This window comes from Poecilia latipinna, unplaced genomic scaffold (assembly GCF_001443285.1).
Source record: "Poecilia latipinna isolate Pla-1442-1.1 unplaced genomic scaffold, P_latipinna-1.0 Scaffold1467, whole genome shotgun sequence".
NCBI classification, from domain to species: domain Eukaryota; kingdom Metazoa; phylum Chordata; class Actinopteri; order Cyprinodontiformes; family Poeciliidae; genus Poecilia; species Poecilia latipinna.
Window position 1 is genome coordinate 67,736 of NW_015114083.1, and position 24,062 is coordinate 91,797.

The following is a 24,062-nucleotide window of genomic DNA, read 5'->3' on the forward strand; positions in this document are numbered from 1 at the left end:
ATCCAGATGCTGTTTCACCCTTCACCATAGCATTCGCAGCAAATGAGAGATTGCACAGACTGCTGCAGCTCTTGCTTTGTCAGCCATTTAAATTGGGTGTGCCCACTGTGTTTAGATATCCCCTGAAAGACTCGAGATCAAAACAAACCACCAAGTTTTATGAAGACATGATTATCTTGAAGTTTTGTCAACAGACAAAACTCGAGTTGTTAACTAACCGGTCAGAAATGCAAAAATCCTCACTTTTTCTGATCAGTGAATGCACCTTGGAAAAGTGCTAAAAGTTCAAGCTCACAACCCCACTCTTCAGTGTGAACGGTGTTGCCGAGTAAAAACTCAAAGATAGTTATTTATAGAATCAGTAGGGGGTTTATTAAGTAAAATCACTGAGATGTTTAAAAAAAAAATGTCATTACATGGCCGACATTTATTTAAACTTTGAACTGGTGAGCGAGAGCAAGACTTTCAGCAGATAACGGGAAGGCCGGATAGAGTAAAGCAAAGTTGCTTTGTCTTATTCTTTTGGGCTTTTATCAATAATTTATATCAAAACATAATAAACATGCTAATGTTTGACTAGCATGAAAGCCAAGTGCTCTGCATGAAAAAGAGTTGATGTTGGAGGAGCATTCTGACCACGGGCTCTACTGCCCTGCTGAGTTAATTATGAGGGATGCAGTCACAATACTGATGTAAAATATGTATTGCTGATTACATGTCGTGTTCTTAAGGTCTTCTGCATATTCTTAAGTAGAGAATCCATGCAACTTGTCTACATCACAGACACCTGGTAAAGTGTACAGTAGAAACTCACAGGAGACAAGCATCTGAGCTGCTAGGCTCAAATCGCCTGCTGCTTCACAGTATGTGATTACATAAGCAGCTGTTGGAAAACAAATGTCTTTCCTATTGGACTGTGTCTGTAAAACCAAAGTCATTCTGCAAAAATAATTAGGAGGAATAAAACAATGCAAAGACCATTTAACTTCTCCCCAATGTTTTCTTTTTAGTCATCTAAAAAAAAAAAAGGAAAAGTCTCAATCACCCAAGTTTTTATTTCGAGTCTGGCAATTTAAAAGTGTTTAATCAGAAGACTAAGCATTTTAGTCCTCCATCTCCCCTCCATTCCAATCTGAGTTCATACATCTTTGTAAAATAAGGTTTAAGAATTTGTAGACAATTATTAATAATTTCATTATACTAACAAAAATCTGGCAAGTGAGATGCCTCTTAGTTTGAGTGGCCTTGATCAAACTAACAGATCAGTGATTTGAGGAAAAAGACAGACTTACATTGGTTTTTCTGCGACACCGGGAGAGATTGAGATACAAAGAGACCCGCAGGTCTTTAAAAGCCTTCAGGTCATCACCAAAGCCTTCCCGAGGAAACTTCCTGAGGGCGTACTGGTACCTCTGAGCCGCCTCTTTCATCTTCCCTTTCTGGAGGACACAACGAGGTCAGACGTGCAACGGCAAAAAAAAAAAAGAAAGAAAGAAAAAAAAGGAGCATAGGACCAGGAGGAAAAGTGAGGAAATGTGGGAGAGAGGGATACAGTGAGCAGGTATTCCCTTCAGCATCTGTTTTCTTACTGCTTTTTCCTCTAATCAATCACAGGTTTAATACAAAGGCAAGCTCTAACACAACGCAAGTAAGTTACATCTGACAAGCAGCTTTTGCGACAAACCTCACTCTGTTAAATGTCAACCATCGATCACGAGTCCCTCACAACTCACGTTCTATACCACAGAGATCATCATGAATAAATCGAGCTTTGGTTCATGTTTCTCTTCAGAGAAACAATCTTGACATTATCAGCTAGCCCCATTAATGAAACGTCTCTTTTTTATGAGTAATAAGGATGAATTCATTAAAACGGCACTCTACACGCAGCCTTTTACCTTGTATAGCAGGTTTCCCTCCTCCATCAGCTTCTGCAGAAGAATGATGAGGATATCAGGCTTGGAAGTAGCCATGGCCCAGGCAGCATTCCCTGTGGAAACGCAAAGCATCCTGTGAAGCTTTTTTTTTTTTTCCTTTCGTAGCAAACCAAGCATCAGCGTATTCTCTTGAAATTGGTACAAGTTAGAGTTACCTAAAGATTGTACCTGATCGATCGTAAGGAGACGTTCTGTAGCCTTAGTTTATTGAAGGCAGTTAGGAAAGAATTGGGAGAGGGAGAGGTAAGACAAGCGAGAGTCGTCATTTGCAGTGAGGGGAAAATGTGTTGCTAACTGCAGCGTGACAATATGCAATTATGTGTCACTCAGCCTGAAATGGGTTTTGTGTTTGCAGCGGCAAATGCACGGGGAGCAAATTTAAATGTTCGGCCCATTATCAGTTTTGTTCTGAGACGGCAGAGAGCACCGCAGATAAGCGACGGGCTCTAGATAGCTTCATGAAAGTCATTGGGGTGACAAGTCATTCTTAAAGTTAAGGCAGCAGCACACGAGGAAGAAATGGACCCGACACACACATACACACACATGCACGCAAACAAACAGAAGATTTAGTGAGACATGCAGCGACAGGAGCAGTTTTTTCCCCCCACAACATTCCTCTACATTTGTCTGGGATTATTCTTAGAATCATGAGATACCGAGACACACAAACAAGCTGGAGACAAGAGGGCTTTTCTGTGTTTACCAAAAGATGTGAAACAACCCAGAAAGCCAAAGAAAACTACATGTACCAAATGTCAAACACTACATTTCTGTCGACCTCAACATGGCGGTGTGTTTGTTAGAGAGGCGGTCCTACCCAGCTTGGCCCCTTTCTTCAGCAGAGTCACCACCACTGACGTGTTCCTGCATCCGATGGCCCGGTCCAGAGGTCTCATCCCACTGTGGTCCACATGCTCAATCACTGCTCCTCTTTCTACCAAGTACTGGACCTACAGGACCACACACACACTTATACCACAAACTTCCATAACACAAGGTTTATTCACAATTTTTCTTTCAATGTTTCATGATTTTCCAGACAAATATTTAAAGATGTTGCAGTCAAACCTAGGTCCAGAAAGGGATTAAATGAAACATTTATTGTGAATTTAGTCGTAGTCAAGCTTTAAATGTGGAACTTGCAAAGATGGATGGATGACATAGAATGATGGACGATAAATTGATGGACGTGCAAAAGTTTATATATATATACATATATATATATATATATACAGGTGCTGGTCATAAAATTAGAATATTGTGATAAAGTTCATTATTTTCCATAATGTCATGATAAAAATTAAATTGTCATATATTTTAGATTCATTGCACACCAACTGAAATATTTCAGGTCTTTTCAGGTCTGCTCTATATATATATATATATATATATATATATATATATATATATATATATATATATATATATATATATATCTCCATTTACTTTGCAAATAAATTATCACCTGTTCTGCAATTATCTGAGTAATATCCTTAACGGAGGCCTTAACGTGTGTTTCATTATTTAAACATCAGAGTTTTAAAACAGCATTTAAAAAATAATGAAAGCAATTTTGACCTAAAATGAAAGACGAGATTGTTGTGGAAGATGAAGCAAACGAATTTGATGTAAACGCAACCATGTGATTCTTTAAAGCAAAGTCCAGCATAAACGTACAGACAGAAGCATGCTAGGTTTAAATTTTTTTGATATTTGCCATGTGGATCAGGCTGATGGGAACGAAATCTGGAAAAATAAATATTCCCACATTTTCTATTATTTTTTTTCCACACCTAGAAGAAACTTCAAGTTAGTCCTTTTCCAGATTTCAAAAACTGCTACCCTGATAACATCATTAGCCATCACAGCTTCACTTACAATCTCAGCATCTCCGTAGAAGGCGGCGAGGTCCAGCGGCGTCCGTCCGTTTTTGTCCGTGTGGTCGATGACCGCACCTTTCTCCACCAAAAACTGCACCACATTCTTATGTCCTTTCAAACACGCCCAGCTAAGAGGCATCAGTCCCTCTTTGTCCATCGAAGTTAAAGAAGCACCTTTGAGGCAAACATTACCACACGGGTTATTCTTTTTTGCACTTGGGTAACAGACATTCATCTTAGTGGTGTAGAGTGATTGGTGTTTACCTTTAGACAACAGGAACTCAACTGTACTCAGGTGACCCTCGCAGGCAGCCACCATGAGCAGCGTCCTACCCTGCTTGTCGCTGATGTTAATGTCAGCACCGTGTTGCAGCAGCAGCTCTGCAATCTGAAAAATAACCCGAAAAGAAAAAAAGAAAAAAAGGTTTAATTTAGCACGGACAATGTCTGCATCCAAAATCAGGCTGGAAAGCAACTGCTGTGATGCCTTGATGCAGCAGAGTTACTGCGGCAGGTTACTGCGAGTGGAAACAGTTTATCAGGAACAAACAAGCTGCTCAGCACATCTTACCTGCCAGTGTCCCTGTCTGACAGCGCAGAACAGGGGAGACACCCCCCGCCGGTTCACCTGCTGCACCACCGCCCCCTGCTCCAGCAGGAAGCCGCACACCTCCATCTTCCCCCGGCCTGCAGCAGCTGTCAGAGCTGAATTACAAACAGGAAGAAAACAAACAGGTTTGTCAGAACTTGGAAATCCACAGGAAGGATACCGAACCCTACAGAAGTATTCACACCGCCTGAGGATTTTCACATTTCTTCATGTTTTTTGTTACAACCACAAAGTGCAATGCATTTTACTAGACTTTTTTGTGACAACTTTCAAAAAGCAGAGCGTTTGTGAAACCCCTCGTCTACTTTGGTGTCCCTAAATAAAACGCAGTGAAGCCAGTTTTATTTCTTCATTAGTGACTAAAATCTGCCAGTGTCCAAACTAACTATTTTTCACCTTTAATCCAAAGAATAAAGGTGAAGTAATCCCAGGCTTCACAGGTCAGTGTTCAAGCCATGATTGAAAATGAAAACAGAATGACCAGAATGTAGACGTGCCAAGATATCGCCATGAATCTAAACTGAAATCTGAACAAGAAAAGCAGCCAAGTGGCCAAATTCAACTCTAGAGACTTTGCTGAGATTCATAACTCATGTGGCAAGAAACTATTAGTGGTAAATTCCACAAATTTAACCGGTGTGGAAGCGTGACAATAAGAAACCCCTGAAAAGTCTCATTGTAGTTTGGCATGCTCCACGTAGGAGAAACGACAACCGTGTGGAAGAATGTACTCTAGTTACTTGAGACCAAAGTTTCTGGCCTAAATGTGAAGGACAAATAACCTACCACATCTTAGGAAAACACCACGGTGGTCACATCAAATCCAAATGAAACAAGTTGGCATTTGCATTTGTTGTATGACCAATTGTGGAAAAGTACAAAGAGTAAGAATAGTTTTGCAAGCTATACTGATGAGAACCAATGCCTTAAGTTGCAACAGAGGGCGTTGGGGAAAAAAAAGGAAGATTTGGCTATAAAAAAGTAACTCCCATTCTTCACAAACTAAAGACATGCGGCTAATTGAGTTTAAATCAGATAATGTTTGTGCTTATTAAAACTCATTAAATTCTTGCCTCGTATTCCCCAGACCTCATAGACAGAGACGAGGACTCAGTCATTTCATGCACCAGCAGACAAACACAAGCTGACAAAGTCAACCAGCTCTGTTAAACACACACTCCTGTTTGCGTTTTAGGTCTTCTTCAAACCACCATTCTGACGAAAAAAAAATAAAAAAAACCCAACAGCACAAGCAGTGAATTACTATGAAGAGGAGACACAGTTATAACGTTGGATGCTTACGGAGAACAGATGGATCGGTCCTAAATGAACGGCGGTTCTCCAAACAGAGCGAGCTCCACCAGAGGAGCGGGAGCAGGTCTGTTCTCACATTCACCTCGGAGACGAAAGGTGCCGCAGAGCCTCCATGTCTAACTGACATCATCCATCTGGATGAACAGTCTCCCCAGCCAAAAACAACCCCGCCCGCCATCTGTTAAAAACGTGGATATCCTCACACAGTTCACACATGGGAACAATGACTCTGAAGCAGCTAAACTTAGCCTGGGCTCCAGGGAGCAGCGTTAGCGGCGCTCTGGGAAGGTGCACGCTAGTTTACAAAGAGCAGACACGAGAGCAGCTGTTGACTGATGGCTGTTTATGCACATCTCATTCAGCTATTTTCAAATATTCAGGCCAAAAATGCTAATATTTATGTAAGTAATAAGAGTAATCTCAACAGCCCTTCCATTGCGCAATACCTGAACTTTTTAAAATTCCTAATCCGCAGAGAGGGAGCTCATTTCCGTGACTTGGTCTCTGAATGTTCATGAGTTGACATTCTAGCAACGTTGATAAAAGGTTGCTGATGTTGATGAATAATAAAGTAAAAAAGTTTAACTTTTTCGCCAACTCTAAAAGAATGTCAAGTGAAAAAGTAGTTGTTGCTTTTTTATAATTGAATAATTTTCGAAAATGACAACCAGAGAAGGTTCAAGGACCATCACAAACATTTATGTATACAAAATGAAAGCACGCTCTGTCTGAAAATGTAGCAGATGATAAAAAGCAGAAAACAAAACACCATGCTACACATACTGCACTTACTTAGCAGCACTCTCATCTAAAAGTTGAGAATTTAAGTTACCAAAGTGTGAAAAGTGGTTCTGAGCCCAGCGACATCTTTCCAAGTCTCTACTGAGTGACAGTCTGCAGCTGTAGGCCGTCACTTAGTCGTGTTTCTTCATCTAAACACAAGAGTTCATGGCTGTGTTTTCACCTATAAACAAAGCAGCAGGAAACGGCTTCCTGTGCAGAGCATCCGAAAAGAATTCGCAGTGCTTCGGTTTTTCCACCTTTTGTTTTGCTACAGGCTTTTTGCAAATTTAATTTAAATAATCTTTCTCCAAAATTTTACACACAAATACCCTATTACAACAATGTGGAAAAATGTTTGTGGCTAAACAATCAAGGTAGCCATCGCAAAAAAAAATAAAAAAATAAATAAATAAAATATTCTAAATGTGTTGTATATCTTTCACAACATCTTTCTCTTTTCCTTCCAACAAACCAGCTTGTTGGTCTTTGCTTTAAACCCGGTTGTTGAAACAAGAATGATCGTCTGCACTGAAATCACTTCTTCTTTGCATAAGGAGGAACCGCGCTGCATCCTAAAAAAGGGATTTTAAAAGACGGCACTTGAACCGAGGAACGATCTGATCTGCCTCTATTTAAACGTAGTGGGATCATTTGCATAAGTATGCAATATACCGCCGAAGATAAGTGTGACAGGAGGTCTCGCAGGTTGTTACCAGGGAGTGTTTTCAGAGACAAAATGAATGAATGATTTCGATCAAGATAGTTGAGAAACTACACCTGCTTTTGGGATTTCAAACATCAGAGCAGGATTGGATTAATACACCTGCAGCCGAGAGGCAGAAGTAAGACGAGAGGTTAAACTGAAATTTAACTCGTTGATAAGTGCTAAAAATGTGGGTGTTCAAAGCACGCCGCCAGATCCATCCAGTCTATCTTCAGCCAAATTGTTTTCACTGATTAAGTAATTCTGAATGCAGATGAGCCGAGATGTCCGACAGGTAAATGCAAACATACATGCACATGGTGAAGCTACATGGTAATATCTTTACATGGTACATTATTTTAGGAGGAAGAATAAATGTGGATCACTTTGAAAGCTGAGTGATAACGTCTGCATTTCTGTCTGCACTTTAGATGAATGTAAAATAGACAACATGATCACTATTTCACGTAAAGGTTTGTGTAGCACCAGAGTCAGAAAATAAAATAAATTCACAGTTATTAAATCAGTTTCAATATGAGACCTAAATGACATAATGTTCATCATCTGGGAATGCAAAAAAAAAAAAAAAAACTGTGGCCAGCTGGAGCTACTCTATTTCAAGTCAGTTGGATTCTGCTCAGATTAGATCATGTTTCAAGTTAATGTTACTGCAGGGCTTAATTCTGGTGCAGTACAAAGAAAGTGATATGTTAATATTTCTGGAGTGGACTTGTAAAACATAAGCTTCAAACTATAAAGCAAGGGTTCAAACTATAAAGCAAGGGTTGCAGGTAGCTGTTTTTGTAAATGCTGGTGTCATGTTACCGAGTCTCCTGTCCTGTTAAGGTTCCTGACAGATTCAAGGAGAGCAGCTATTGTACCATAAAAATCCTCCAAGAGAGATCATGTTTCTAAGAAAACGAACATCTATAAAGTGGTGTTTAAATTAGGGGTTAAAAGAAAAAAAGATTTATTTCCCAGAAAGTATCTTTACAGTCAGTTATTGTAGTAATTTCCTCACAGTTCACAAACCTTTTCTCGAGCTGAAAGCCAGGACTAAATGTACCGTCTGGCACTTTGTAAGCCTCCTCCTTTTCCTTTAATCAGCTCGTCAGTAACTTAACTTCATTTAACTACAATCAAACATATTTTTGGTTCAAGATCATCCAGCACACATAATGCTCTGACAAAAAGTCAAACAAACATTTGCTCTTGAATGAGAGCCAGCTATACCATCAATCACTGGAGTAGAGCTGCAAAATAAAGATGACCATCTAACTAAACAGATTTGACACCGTTTTTGAATTGAGAGCAAACATATTTCATGGTTGCATTTAAAAAAGTATATACTTCAATATTTATATCAATCCTTCTTACAGGGGCTCAAAAACAAGAGCGGAGAGCCCTCGGTAAAAACACCAACAAAACTGCTGTTTATGGTCCAACTAGAAATCACTGGATTAAACACAAGATCTGGAAATATGATTGAAAATAAATTCAAGAGGACACTTGAGTGGTATATAGTTTGTATGATTCAGAAACGGCTTTTTGTTGTCTGCCCTAAATAACCAAAGCACAAAGCAGTGACAGCTGAATCCTGAGAGCTTAGAACCGAATAAGACACAAAGAAACTATTATTACCTTTCTCTCTTTTCAGGCTCAATATTTTTTTTTTTTATATGATCACCCAGAAATAACTTCAAACACTGGTTTCAAAAGTGCGAAATGACTGTCGAACATTTTCACCTCAGAATGGAGACGTTCGGGGAATAAAAAGGAAGGCTGTGTTTTCAAACATCACAGTGGCTGTCACTGTGCATCGATATTTAGATTTATTTCAAGCTCCTAAACTGTTCACTTGAAAACAAAACTGATGTTCTGCAGTTGCTGCTTCTCATTTCAAATAACACAAAAATATAAAATTGGTAGTTTTGAGACAACGGCATGACCACTTTCTGTTACGTTTATCAGTAGAGGTTGATCAACTTGCACTAAGAGAAATCTGTTGCTGAAATGTAGCAGCTTGCTGAAATGCAAGTCATTGAAAATGCTACACACTTGAAATTTGAGGCATGCACGAAAGTGTAAACACACAGCTGCCTGCTCCTAAAATTCTTCTAGGTTTGCCAGCAAAATTCAAAACTCTTAAAGTGCTTTTATTACAACAAATTACATAAAATATACTAAATACTTCAATACAATGAATGAATTCTACTTTTAATGACATCCGCAGTCTCAAAATTATTCAACCACTTGAACAAAATTCTTCACACATTTGCAAATCAGGTATGATTTCAGGCACACATGTTGGAACTAGAAAAAAAGCTTCCTTAGTTGGCTCACATGTGCATGAGATAAAAAAAAAAGGGTTTCATTGTAAAGTCAAAGGAACATTTAAAAAATGCATAATCTGTCACAAACAAGGTAAATGACACAAAAAGAAGACAAAAGTCTCAGCATAACCCTATTTTTCCAGGTGGAAGAATAGTTTGCAATTTTAAAGGTACAGTAGCAAAGCCACCTGGTGGCAGGAAGAGGAAGTTATCAGTGGTCGCCACCAGATCCCCGAGTGGACAGGTGATCCAAAACTGCAAGACTGACTATAAAAGACCCGCAGCAAGATTTTGTGGGCTACATTTCTACAGTGAAGCTCATATGAAACGCTTAGTGCCTAACCTACCATTTTTAAAAAACACAAACCACTGCTAGTTCACACATTTTGCCAGTAAACCTAACTTATAATAATTAATTCATAAGTCTAACTGCATAGGCATCTATTTGAAATGACCTCAGCGAAAAAGCAAAACTGCAAACTCTTTTGTTGTAGCATTCAATTACAGCAGCCAGGTTGATAATGGTAAAACAGCAGGTCATCATACAAACGAGCCACATAATGCAAAAAGATTGATGAGGACATACCTGTCTCGCCCCACAGAGTGTCATGACTATCAATTTGCACAGCATGCTCATTTTTCAGCGCCAGCAGGGCTCTCACAACCTGCCAAAAAAAAGAAACATAGATTAATGGCGTACCACTGCAGTATAAAATATCAAATAAACCTTCTATATGATGCAGCATGCAAAACTGTGGAGCAGAAAAAAATAAAAAATCTGCAAATTATTATAAATGGATCAAAGCAGAACTGAGGAGTTTAGGTCCTCAAATAACCAAATAAAGGGAGTTTTATCTCTGTTTACTTTAAGCTGAGCATTTCAGCTTGATGAGAAATGCAAAACGAACCCAAAGCCTAAAAAAGCAGCCCAGTCTGCCGGCTACCTGTTGTGTCAAATAATTAATTCATCACCACTGAGAAAACTTGGCCCAACTTCCTCCATCTTCAAATTCATGAGAGCGTGCAGTTGGTTTGCTAAATTAATATGCATGCATGTTGGTCAGACCTGTGTGTGTCCCATGCTCGAGGCTGCGATCAAAGCCTGCTGCAGAGCTTTGTTCTTCAGAGAGGAGTCCTGCTGCTGCCCCTCACCGCTCCATTCAAGCTCCAGCAGGTACTGGATGATCTCGGAGTGTCCACGCAACGCGGCGTGGACCAGAGCACACTGGCCGCTCTTATCTACGTGATCCACCTGGCATAAATGCAAGATTCTTGGATTTGTTGCCGAGAAACAGAAAATATGCTTTACATGCGAGGTAAATTTGGTGCAGCAGCCATAACCACCAGCTTTACTGCTGGAGATTGAAGTTGTGTAAATACAAGTAGGATTTTTATTCTATTTTTTTTTTTTATTTTTTTTTTTTTTTTTTTTAGATTTTGTCTTGGTGCAACCACAGGTTTTTCTGTAAACTATGAGGAGGATTTTACATGATAGACAAACACAAAGTAGCACTGTGAATTCAGAGGAAATTACACTCGTGTTTTTTTCTCAAGCGAGTTTTTGTTGCCGTTTCAGCATATTGCATTTTCTGGTATGTGTTTAGCAGTCATCTAGAGAAACTGTTGGCCATTCATTTTTTTGCAAAGGAGCTCAAACTCAGTCAGACTGAGTTGTGATCATATGAACAGCAATGTTCAAATTTTACCACAGATTCTCAATCAAATACTTGAACTGGACTTTAACTGGACCACACCGTGAACCCACATCCCGGTCAAGAATTACGACTCTATTACCACTAAATTACCAGTCTGGTCACGATAACAAATTTTGCTGGACGATAAATTGTCCCAGAAGTTGTCACGATAAACCATAATATTGTTGTTTTGAGACCATTTTTTAAGTGATTTAATGGTAATGGCCCAGTAAGGCAAGAAAAACACTCTCAAACGTCAATATGCTTTAATTTATAATCAACATTTAACACTGACACTGGGAGACCTTTTAAAAAAAATAAACAACAAATAAAATGAAGTATGAAGTTTCTGTCAACAGAACTGTTCTTTAAAAAAAGGGGCTAGTTGAGTCCAATGAACTAGACTTTTGGCATCTAATTTTTTTAGTAGAAAGAGAGAGAAAAGAGAAAAACGATAAATCATGCAAATGGAATTTCTTGAGCTTTATCATGCAATTAATTGATTCATTGCTGATTGTGACAGGCAACACAAATCTCACTGTTAAACAACTTACCACTCAGTCATCCTCTAGTTTTCCAGCTCAATGCATACTATGAAACTTGTGGATAGATTTCTATTTGTATTCTATTTTATGATTGTTGATATTGATTTTACAATAACGTGCTACTTTGTGTGAGTCTATAACACAGGATCTCAAAAAAAAAAAAAAAAAAAAAAACAGAGAATTAACTTTATAGCTGTATTTTGGCAAAGTGTGAAGAGATACTCATGATCCGAATGCATTATGTATCAGAGAAGGTAGCCATGGCTGCAGGTTTAAGACATTTTTTTCTTCATTTTAAGAACATTTTCATGCAAAAAAAAAAAAAAAAAAAAACTTGGAGTCTTTACCTTGGCCCCCCGCTTGCAGAGCAACATGACTAAACCCAGGTGTCCTCCAGCGGCTGAGAAGCTCAATGGGCTCATCCCATTTTCAGACACAACATCAACGCTGGCGCCAAACTCCAGCAGAAGTGAGGCGATCTCATGGTGACCGAGGTGACACTGAACACAAAGCACTGGGGCATTGTTCAGGACTTCTGTCCGGTAGTTCACGTTCGCCCCTCCCAGCATCAGCAGGCGGCTCACCTGATCACAAAGATGGGAAAATGTGAAGATAAGTCAAAAGAGGATGGTGAGAGCCCATGTTACCCAGTCCTCGTCTTTCATCCCTCAAATCAGAATCTTCTCTTATTACGAACTAGATCTCAACTCATCATCATCAGAATTGGTTTGCTCCTAACTCTTATTTTAATATTTTATGCCATAACAAATTTTGATGCCTATATCAAAAACCGTGTACCAAAAGATATCAATGTCCGTTTTTTTTTTTGTTTTGTTTTATCAGTGTTCCTAGTTTAAAACTAATTAAAAAAGTAAAAACAACAAAAGAAGAGGAATGTGCAGATGGCTGCAGTTGGGACATTATTCAAAACTCATGTCTATCTTTGTACTACTTTAAAAACCTCGTTTTCATGACAATTTATATGTAATTGAATCAGAAAAAAAGGATTAAATGAAAGTCTGAATACATAATCAAATTTCAAGAAAAAACATTTCAACAATGCGAGCCACTGTTTTCCGAGAACTCCTATCAAAACCAATAGTGACTCAATGATTTGTTGACGTTATTGAAAAACTGATGAAAATCTCAAAATAAAGGTCAGAAACCAATTAAAGCAGCTGAATTCAATTATAAGTGTTTGTTATTCTCTTCCCTGAGGAGTAAATCAATAAAATCATCTTGTCAAACACGTTTGCACCAATAAGGATTCTGCAACCTGAGAGAAAATTGTGTTTGAATCCTCAGCTGAATCAATTAACAGACTATTTTTTCCCCCAAAGGACAAAACCAAGGTCATTCTGCAATTGTCTCAAGTACTGACTCACAGCAGACAAGTGATAGAGCCTCACTGACAGCATCTTAGAAGCAAAGGAAAAAAAAAAAAAAAGATAATTCTGTAGTATGGTAGAAAACATAATGATATGCATGCAATCGCCTTTCCAGTGATGGTCAATCATTATTTCCCCAGAAAACAACTCATGTAGAGGGGAACACACAGATAGTTGTCATGTTATCAGTTTAACGAGCCCTGCTACCAACATTAGTCTAATTAGAGATGGGAAACAATAATTATGCTCTGCACAGGTTGGTGCATTATTAACAGTTGTGAAGTAAGGGAGAAAATCTGTACACATAACACAGACATCTAGCTGAGCGAAAACATTTACCTTTTCAAGACTCTCCAGTCCATATCCTTTTGTTCCCTGCATTTCTTATTTCTCCTACCCAGGAACAAATTTCCTCAGTTTCAACCTTCCAGTGCTTTTTAATTTTCAATGTTTTTATTGTGCGTGCGTGCGTGCGTGCGTGCGTGCGTGCGTGAGGAACCGGTGAATTGCTGGTCGATTTTAGGAACCATAATTGAAATATCACTCTGTGTGTGTGCCGGGAATGTGACTGGTAGGACTCAGTCACTTGGTGTGATGTCATGCACAAGAACCAACCAGTGAAGTGAATATGGAATTTGCTCGTTTTGCCAGAGAAAATCATTCTCAAACAACTCGCATCACGGGGACATAAACAGAGAGCACGTCTGGCTCTAGAAGGTCTCGCTCACACACACAGAGAGAGGAGATGAAAAGCCTCCTTACCTTGACATTTGGTGTGTAGAGGTTCCTCAGGGAAGCCAAGGCTGCAGAAAGACCATCAGCACTGCAGCTGATCCATAAAGCTTGAAGCACACTAGATGGAACGCCTGTTTTCTTACTCAGACCCTGCAGGCAAGCCAATACATCACACAGAAATATAAACACACAGGTAGGGAGAATTGCAAATGGCTTTATACTCCTTTTCACATTACAATAAACTTTACCACATTTTATTGGGATTTTTTCTTTTTTGGGGGGGAAATTTTCAACATTCAGTCAGAGCTGCAATACATTGGTTGGGATCTAAGCATATTTTATGTGCTAAAACATCCCATTCAAAGTACAAATAAAAAAATGTGCCTGGTGGACTCCTGACTTTTTTCATGTAAAAAAAATTTAATAGCATTTTCTTCCACTTCCCAAATAGAAGCTACTTTCTCTTAGTCTATAAAATAAAAACCATTGCAATTTGTGGTTGGAACATGAGTAAATGTGAAAAATCTGAAGGGGTATGACCACAATCTCACTGCACAAAACCAGCTAGAAATGCAAATGTTTTCTGCAGAAAATTGATTTCAAATGTCCAAAGATGACTCTGTGGTTTTACCTTGAAGATGTGTGCCTTCAGGATGTGGTGTCCCAGCTCCATCGTCTGCTGACGGTTCAGTTTCCCCTCTTGGCGTGACAGCATAAAGGCCATCAGAGCGTGGCCAGTCCTGAGTTACAAATCAACAGAAAGATTACTCTGCCGTCCGAACGAGGAAAGCCTGCTCATCTGAACCGTAAACATAAAAGCACTTATTGTTTTATAATGATGAGTAACTTGGCATCTACACAGAAACCTCTCCTACTCAGGGTTGGTGTGAATTTGATGCAAAAGCTGGTCAGGGACCCAACACAGGGCTGGAGTAAAATAAAAAAACAAAAAAAAAGAAAGAAATAAAACACGTTTGCTGGATCTTTTTTTATTTTTTTTTTCCCCACACAGGCACTCTGGCACCAATTAATGCAGAAAGTCATTAAACGGACATGCATGATTGCGGATCACTTTGATCTGGTTACAATTCCCTCTATTTGAACACAGACACTGAAAGGTACTGTGCAGCAAGCTTTTGTCTGCCCAGGCCAGACTATAAGCGTTTGTTTTTTTAATGGAGCTGGAAGGCTGTGAATGACCAGAATGTGAAGTTCGGATCTGGTCCAGTTCAGAGTCATCAGTATGTGAGTAGAGGTGCACGACAGGGTAGGGGCCGGGGAGGGGGAATCCGGCCAGACCGATATCTTTCAGCTTATTAGGCGTGCATGGCTGATCCGAAGAATTTCAAATTAGGCAACTGTATCATATCTGTCAGGCAGAGCAAAAAGAGCCCCAGCAGAACGCACAGAAAGGTGGAATATCTGCTATATACTGGGCAGCATGTGTTTTGTAAAAAAAAAAGATGTAAACACTTAGGAGCGCATAAACATTCAAGCATTGATTATCCATGTTTTGAGTCTTTATTTCTATTATCTGCATCCTCTATCTTATCCATTTTATACAGTGTGTGTGTGTGTGTGTGTGTGTGTATTTAACAAACTGGTAAAAATGTGATTTTTCTCAACTATTAAAATCATCCACAGGAGAGTCTTGACTGGCTTATTAAGACTCTCCAAAGCTACAGCACAGCACATGTCTAAAACGCATAGGCCAATTACCAGCATCCACGTTTACTGAGGTTTTAAAAAGTTTCTCTCAAAAACATTTCATATTGGTTTTATGGTTTGAAGTTCTTTTAATGAGTTGTCTGGGAAAGTGCTCGATTTGGTGCAGTTTTCTCCAGCTGTTTGAAGCACAGAGAAAGTGCAGCCCTCTCCCTCACCTGTTGCTGTGCACTGCTGGTCAGCTGGAGCACCAGCAGTCTTTCGAGTGGAAACCGCTAATTATTTCCTGTCTTGAAAAACCTGGATTCTGATCGTCACTCATCACTTAAAATGGCGACGCTGTTAGAAGACCAGAGTTGGGAAAACTAAGAGCGGCAGCAGACTGCCTAAGCAGAAATTCAACCAAGAAGATAAGTTTCAAAAGCATCGTTGACACATCTGTGCTCGACAGTTAACACGCAGCATCACAGCAAAGAGATGCTACAGTTCTACACACTGAGCCCAAAAACAAAGCACAAAATATTTTAAGCAGAAATGCAGCCTAACACACCTCAACTCCTCCTTCAGCAAGCGAAAGCATGACAGTATGTCCAATCAATGTAGCCCAGTTTCCTTGGCGATAAATGGAGTTACAAATTAACAGGAGTGTGTTTGTATCAAACCTCTACAGTGTTTAAAATGTAAAGACTAACTTAAAAACAAGATAAATATCAGCTTTGATTCAGTACATGATAATTTAAGCTTCTGTAAGCAAAAGTATTGAGTCTACTTTAAGTGGAGCTATAAACAGTTTTTTTTTTACTTGATACAAAATAGAAAGCTGTAAGGATAATCAGAGTACCTGAAGCATTTCAAACCCAATTACTTCGCTGAGTCAGACATGAGTCGTGCTGTGTGTATTGATTAAAGCATTTTGCTTCCTTTTCACACTCCGTCCCTCTCCGCATACTAAATAACCAACAAAGACTCATGGACGCCTCGAACAATTAAATGGGAATCATACTGTGCAATAAAAGTTTGCAAAGAAGTGCGTGCTGTCGTAGAAACGCAGTTTTCAAAGAAAGACTTACAAATACAGACTTACAGATACAGTTTAAAGAAAACCTCTTTCTTTTCTGATGCTTCTTTTATTGCCTTCATGTTATCAGCAAGCGTTAGTTGGACTCTGGTGCGGACCGTTTGAAGTTTGTAATCCACAGCAAGAGGACTGCCTAAATGCTTTACAAGCTTATCATGCATATAACAGAGGCCCGCATTCCTAAGGAAGAGCTGCTGAGAGCAAAACATTTGCTTACGAAGCAGAGGACTGACCTGGGGTCACAGAGGAAATCTGTGCTCTCTCCGTCAGCTCTCCACACCAGCCACTCTCTGAAGGACGGGTGGCAAAACATGCGCGTTTTATCTCGCCGTTTGATGAGAAAGCACGAGAGCAGCTCCATGCGCTGCTGGAAGTCCTCCCACTGCAGCTCCCCTCGGACGTGGCCGGCGTTGATGGCCTGAAACAGCTGATCGTCCGTCATCGGGTGCAGCGACGCCAGAGCCACGTTGAGGATAGGCAGGGACCGCTCGAAGGCCGAGTTGGTCATGAACTTCATGTTGCACTGGAGCTGGTACAGTTCAGCCAGCGAAACAGGCACTACTTTGTAGCTGGCACTTTTGATCACCAGGTGGCCTCTCTCAAAGAGATCCAGCGTGAGCTTCAGATACAGGTAGGAGCCCTGGCTGCGCGAGGTCAGGTGGCCGCTGAGCTTGGTCACAGTGCCGGGATCAGCCTTGCCGTTCAGGCTGATGTTGTTCATGATGTCCTTGCTGCTGTTGATCCGGTACTGGATGTAGGAATTGAGGTCATTAGTGATCTCTTTGTTGTCCGTAAAATCATCCAGGGAGATTTTAGAGAACGAGAGAAGGCTGGTGATCTCCTGCAACAGACAAGGTGAAGTTGGTAAAGATGCAGGTTTTTGCCTCAATTTGTTATTGATTCTAATATAATCTAATTTTATTCACAAGAATATCTGACCAAATCATCCCGTGAAACTTGTGTTGGCAGCATCATGCTATGGTGATGGTTTGTTCTTCAGCAGGAACAGGAAAGATGGTTAAAGCTAATTACAGAACACTCCCAGACAAAAACCTACTATAAAGTGAAAAAAAAACAAAAAAAACTGCAGACTGAGGTAAAACATCACTCTACACCAAACCAACAGAGCTAAAAATACACGCCTAGCTACAGGGTAATGGTTTAGATCACAGAGTATTAATGTGTTGGAATGGACCAGTCTGAGTGACAGCAAAACCTTTGTCAAGAATTAAAATATTATGTTCACAGACGCTCTTGATCTAATCTGATTAAATTGAATTCTGGCAGAAAACTATTTTGTAGAAAGTTTGACACAAAACTTCCCAGATATGTTTTAGTAAAAAAAACACTCTACCTGTTCATTTACCAGATAAAATTCCAATAAAACACAGTGATTTTTTTTTCCGTATTAACATGATGAAGCGTAAAAAGTTTCCAAGGTTATGAATACCTTTGAAGGCACTGTTTTATGAGAAGAGGCTTTTCAAACAGCAGGGAAGTACGCTCAGTAAGCTATCAGGCCAAAGCAGAGACACCTGCTACTGTTGGAAATGCAGCTATAAGGACGACAGGAGCAGGTGAAGTGAGTATTAAGAGGCAGGGGAAGGATGGGATGGTGGCTACTAGCGAGTAAGCACAAGTCTTAGCCAGAGCTCACATTTCGATTCATGTCCCGGAGGGTCAGTGTGTCTTAATCCTCCAATCCTTTGCCTGTCTGAGGCCTGAGAAACATTGCCTGAGTGAGATAACGCTTATTTCTTCCTCATCATAACAACACAAACAGAGAAACACACACACACACACACTACACACAGGCACACACTACACACAGGCACACACTCGATCAGGTGAAGTGAAGGCAATGCCTTGCAGATAAACTTAGTGTTGGTATCCAGCTCAATGGAAACAAAAAACAACAACAACAAAAAAAAACCCTGACAAGCTACAGTCAGGGTCTTTTTTCACATTGTCCAACAATGTGCTGTAAAGTAAATCATAAGAAGTATTCAATCCTGAAAACACAAATAATCAATGTTTCCACGTAGTGATTTACCACATTGAGTGAGCTGTGTGACGACACCAGAATCTTAAATGCTTGGCAGGCTAATAAATAAACAAACTGAATTGGCAGCACAGACTGATGGACAGCAGTCAATATCTGGCTCCTTCCTGAGCATTAATAACCCCTACAGTGGATGTCAGTCAGCTACCACATTATTATTCAAGACTCAATCAGCTGTCGCTTGGCTCATCAGGCCTGTCAAAGCGTCAGCTGCCGCCACGGCGACCTCAACACAGCCAGAGAAGATCTTTACAGCTGTTTAACTGAGGGTCATCAAGACAGGAAGCCCAAAGTTTCAGACTTCTCTTTCCTGTCATACAGACTTGAGTTCTGGGTCACCATCTGCCAATTCTTCCAGGAAATGCTGGCCTCTCTTGACAGGGTGTCTCACATTTGTTAAAGTCTATTGAGCGTCTCGAGACGTGACAGCAGATCAAACTTCAAGTGTGCATATCTAAAGATCTTTGTGAAATAACTGAAGATGCATCTTAATAGCTTAAACATACATTTTCAAACCTTTCTACAAATTCTTTATTGAATTCGGGTCATAATGTTGATGAGATCATCACATGAATACATTTTCATTTAAACTATTCTCTTTCTGGCTCTGGCAGCTTAAGGTTGTGCCAGAACCTTAAGCTTAGTGGAACCTTTTCAAGCTTCCACTAAGTTTGCCTCAGACGTTTCCCTGTATTCGCCTCCATCCATCTTCACGTGAACATAAAGAACACAAGTGACGCCGTGTATTAAGGTCAGCATCAACTGGAGCATCATCTTGTACGTGTTTACAGAGTCCGTTACGAAAATGGATGTAAAACTCCAAACAGGACTTCCTGTGGCTGCCATTCAACAAACTGGTTCTGCTTAACACATTTCTACAAAGGTCAGAAGACTAACACTTCTTCTGTCAACAGATTCTCGCATCCGAGTTGTGAATTCATGCAGCTCCCTCCGAGGGACTTTGTTTTAATAAAGTAACCCGTGCTTTAAACTTCTCCATGGTGTAAAAAAAAAAAAAAAAAAAACATTAAAAAGGTTAGTTTCTTCCTTACCATTAAGTTAACCCGGACAGTGACCACCAGCTTCAGCCAGGAAGGAAATTTGGGAATGATCTTAGTGATGAAAGAAGCGATGGTGTCTCCATAGTCAGGCTTATGAAACTCCGCTTCATTAAGTCCATCTATCAAAATTATATGGTCCTCCTCTGAAATTCTCTTCTCTGAAAACGTACACATAAAAAAAACAATGAGAAGACAATAAGCAGGGAACAGCAACTGAGACGAGTGTTATTTCAACTAAACTACCAAGCTGTGAGAGCTTTATGATACTGCAGTGGCATTTAGCAGCTAAACATTTATCAGCACTTCTACTAACTGGTACGAGATGTGCAGGGAAAGAAATGGCCCCATTCTTGAAATGTCAAAGAGCTGTACTTTTCCAAACCTAAATATCTAGAGTGCTCAGTCCTTTTATAACACCTTAAAACAATAAATACAAAAATGACACATTTATGGGATATAATTGGACAGTGTTCAGGCTTAAACAAAAACAGAAAGAGAAAGAAAAAGAGATGTATGACGGCGAGGAAGAGAGAAGGAAATGAAGGAAGGAAGAGAGAAAGGAAGGAAACAAGAAAGAACAAAAGGATGGATGGACAAAAAAAAAATTTAAGTCACAAATGATGAACAGGCCTGAAAAAGCATTCTTACCATTACGAAGGTTGCCCAGCGGCTCCAGGACCCCCCTTCGGAAAGCAGCCATGGGGTCTTGGACGCAGGAGCGCAGGCTGAGCATGCTCTGGAGGTGGGGCTCTTTCAGCAGTAGCTCTCGGTAGGCAGTGAGCTGATGGGCTCGGCACAGCAAAGCTGCGATACTGTGCACAAACTCTGGTACCAGGCAGGTGTACGTGTTGTCGGCCTGGCAATAATGATACGCAACCACCTGGAAAAGTTAATGCAGAATGTCTTAAGCAACCGGGATACTTGACGTTTTCCTGAAAGCTCCCCAGAATCTCCTCAATTACTGAGGCCAGGGGAAAACAGCTTAAAATTTTATTATTCTGCATATATAAAACTATGAAATTAAATTACTGTAAAATTCTAAAAGCAGGCTTCTCCATATCTTAATGGAAGTTGGGTTTATTGGGTAAAATAAGGGAAAGATGTGAGAAGAAAAGAGACCTTGGGGATGTGAATTTGTACTAATTGCCATCCAAACTAAAGGAACAGACTGCCACTTGATATCCTTCAACACTCTGAAGGAGGTCTTCACATGAATTACATTAAATCTAAAGATGTCTGCTGGCAGCATATTTTTAATCAATCTGCTTTATAAACACACCACCAATGTTTGCGTGTCATTGAGACATCAAGTTCCTGTCATTGTTTTGTGGCTTGGAAGATAAAATATTAGAAAACCAATTTAATATGACTAAAAAAACAAACAAACAAACATTTAACATCTGGAGTATTATATCTCCAGAACTTTGAAAAAGGATTCTTTTTTTTTTTTTTTGTCACCTTAGAGCGACAAAACTCCATTGTATTTTATTAAGAATTTTATGAGACAGGCCAACACAAAATAATGTACAAATGTGAAATGAAAAAACAACATATTGCTCGTGTTTTTTTTTAACTAATGAGAATCTGATTGGTTAAGATGTCCATTTTTGTTCAGACCTCTACACACAGATTCTCTATTGAATTTGGGTCAGAACATTGATGAGATTGGTAAGTAAATATATATATATATATATATATATATATATATATATTCATTTAAGCTATTCCACTGTATCAATGGTTCCATTGTATCAATGGTTGCCAAAGGATGACACTTGGTAAACATTTCACTTTATAGCTTCTAACACATTTTTAGCCAGAACTGCACTATAATTAGACCAACTTGTCTATTCCTGCAAAAGAAAGGTTTTTCTCACAGCATGATGCTGCCACTACCATGTGTCAAAATGGTGGAATCTGCAGCTCTTCCAGAGTCACCCTGGAAATCTCAGCTGCTTTTCTGATTAGTGTTGTTCAATTTGTTTCTTGCACTTCACATTTGTGCACTACTTTGGTCTGCCACAGAAAATCCCAGTCAAGTATATAGAAATATGTGATTATAATGTGAAATAATATAAAACGATTCAAATACCTAAATAAGCAGAAAGAATTATAAATCACTACATATAGTAATGGTTGAAACTGGAAGTTATTAAGATGAATAAGCAAAGAATTTTGTTGTTTTACAGATCTGCAACAGGGATTTGGAAAGTAAATAAGCAGAAACAGTAAGCAGGCAATAGTCCAAGGGAGAAGGTACATCATATAATAGAGCTATTAAAAAAAAAAAAAAAACAGATCTGAGATGTGGTTGTTTATCCCACATGAAGGATGCAACTGGCCTAAAAGCAGACTGTGGAGAGCGCTTTGCAGTAAAGATATTACAGCAGCGCATCCGAGTAAAGATGAAAAAGGATGAATGGATACAATAAAGCAACCTGTGTATCAGCAAACAGTTCACTAAAGTACATGAGTCATGCAGACTGCTGCACCAATAAACAATATAAGACAAGCTGATGCAACACTGCAGTAAACCTGCAGCCGTTAATCTACGAGAACAACTATAAATCTGTGTTGAAGAAACACATCTGAAAGAGTACTCAGTCCAAGCAAAAAAAAAAAAAAAAAAAAAAAAATATATATATATATATATATATATATATATATATATATATATATATAAAGCTTGTGATGCATCATAACATGTAATAGCCTCAGAGCGCAGATATGAGACTGCTTTTAAATCAGTGATTAAAAAGAAATGGCTGAATTTGACAGAAGCTGCTCAGCGTTGCATCAGTGTTCACACATCACAGGAACAGAATCCCGGAGAGAGCGCCGATTGGAAACACTTTACGCATTAATTGGCTCAAGAGATGTTTTTGGGTTTCACAGACGTTTAGAATCTCAGTGCATAAATAGTTAGCAATGGAGTTCATGAACTGTTCCAATAGCAAGAGAAAGCTGCATAATATCAATGTGTAAGGGTTCAAAAGCCACCCACAACAGGGCGTGTTTAGTCCCAAACAAGACTAGCGGCATGTAATAAGCCAAATTAGACTAATTGCAAAGCAAAAATCAATGGCAAGAGTTTAAGTCCGGAAAACAAATACCAGAAGATGTGACCTAATCTAATTGAGTAAAGGTATGCTGGTAACTGGTCATGGCAGGAAATCTTGGAAAAAAAAAATATAAATTCTAGTCTTGTTCCAATATCTTCTTGTATCATAATTTTTAAAAAGCTTTCAGAACTGGTCTGAAATCTGTCGGTTCAACTCAGCACAAATCATGTAAAAGAGGTATAGGAAGAAGCTATTTACCCAGTAAAATTTTAATCTTCAACTGTTAATATAAAGTTTAGTAAAAGAGGAAATTTATGACATCCCTGGTCAAACACTAGACTTCAGCCAGCTGCAAATGAACATTTAAAAGACAAAAGCCCCTAAAATACCACTTGTACCTCCATTGTTTTAATAACTACAGAAATACGTTTCTTGCTAAGACGTCCCTTCACACAGCAGAATCATGTCATTTCACCTACATACTTCCGAAATGTAGAAAAAAAACCTCAGCTTTTAGGCCAGTAAAACCTTTTTTTAAACAACAAACCACTGCTTGAATGCAAAAACAAAAACAGGAATGTCGTAAAAGATTTTAGAAGCAATGTTTTTACCTTTATGGGTTTTCTGTTTTAATATGAGAAAATGTATAGCTGGAAAACATATTACTTGTGCCACAAACACATTTTGGAATAATTAGTCTTTCTAAAGTGGCTTTGCAGTGTTTCTATGAGGAAAAAACACACACACACACACACACACACACACACACACACACACACACACACACACACACACACACTGCTATTTCCTCTTCAGCTTAAGTTTATCGCTACCTTTGAAGCCAGCCGTTTGACAGCCTCCTCTCTGCGCCGTTGCATCTCAGGAGTTCCTGGACAGCTGTTGCTGCTAAGTGTGTTGGTGGCACTGGGTGGTGGAGTGGGCTGTGGCGGCTGGCTGAGGGGGAGTTCTGTGCCTTGTCCCGCACTACCTAAAAGAAATAAATCAGCCATATGCTTTTGAAAACAGATATTTGCATATGCTATATAAAGAGAGAAAACCCTTTCTCCCCCCTCCCATCACTTTCTGATATTAAGTCAGTAAAAACTTTTATTGTTTTAGGTCAGTTAAGGTAAAAAAAAAAAAAAAACTATATATATATATATATATATATATATATATATATATATATATATCACACACTATTTTTTT

General features: G+C 39.3%; 1 protein-coding gene across 3 annotated transcripts in view; it reads right to left on the reverse strand.

Annotated features, from left to right (window-relative positions):
- tanc1b (tetratricopeptide repeat, ankyrin repeat and coiled-coil containing 1b) overlaps window positions 1-24,062 on the reverse strand; it is a 103,512-nt gene that overhangs the window by 3,204 nt on the left and 76,246 nt on the right. For 2 of the 3 annotated variants that reach the window (XM_015057489.1, XM_015057493.1), the window contains 16 exons: window positions 23,687-23,841; window positions 20,440-20,671; window positions 19,783-19,949; window positions 16,902-17,509; window positions 14,557-14,665; window positions 13,953-14,075; window positions 12,150-12,386; window positions 10,630-10,815; window positions 10,150-10,228; window positions 4,392-4,525; window positions 4,085-4,208; window positions 3,819-3,994; window positions 2,758-2,890; window positions 2,106-2,135; window positions 1,899-1,990; window positions 1,293-1,439 (listed from right to left, as the gene is read on the reverse strand). In XM_015057489.1, coding sequence (XP_014912975.1) covers window positions 1,293-1,439; window positions 1,899-1,990; window positions 2,106-2,135; window positions 2,758-2,890; window positions 3,819-3,994; window positions 4,085-4,208; window positions 4,392-4,525; window positions 10,150-10,228; window positions 10,630-10,815; window positions 12,150-12,386; window positions 13,953-14,075; window positions 14,557-14,665; window positions 16,902-17,509; window positions 19,783-19,949; window positions 20,440-20,671; window positions 23,687-23,841 — 2,732 coding nt within the window. The remainder of the gene's footprint in view (window positions 1-1,292; window positions 1,440-1,898; window positions 1,991-2,105; window positions 2,136-2,757; window positions 2,891-3,818; window positions 3,995-4,084; window positions 4,209-4,391; window positions 4,526-10,149; window positions 10,229-10,629; window positions 10,816-12,149; window positions 12,387-13,952; window positions 14,076-14,556; window positions 14,666-16,901; window positions 17,510-19,782; window positions 19,950-20,439; window positions 20,672-23,686; window positions 23,842-24,062) is intronic. The other variant, XM_015057492.1, reaches the window with a different exon arrangement.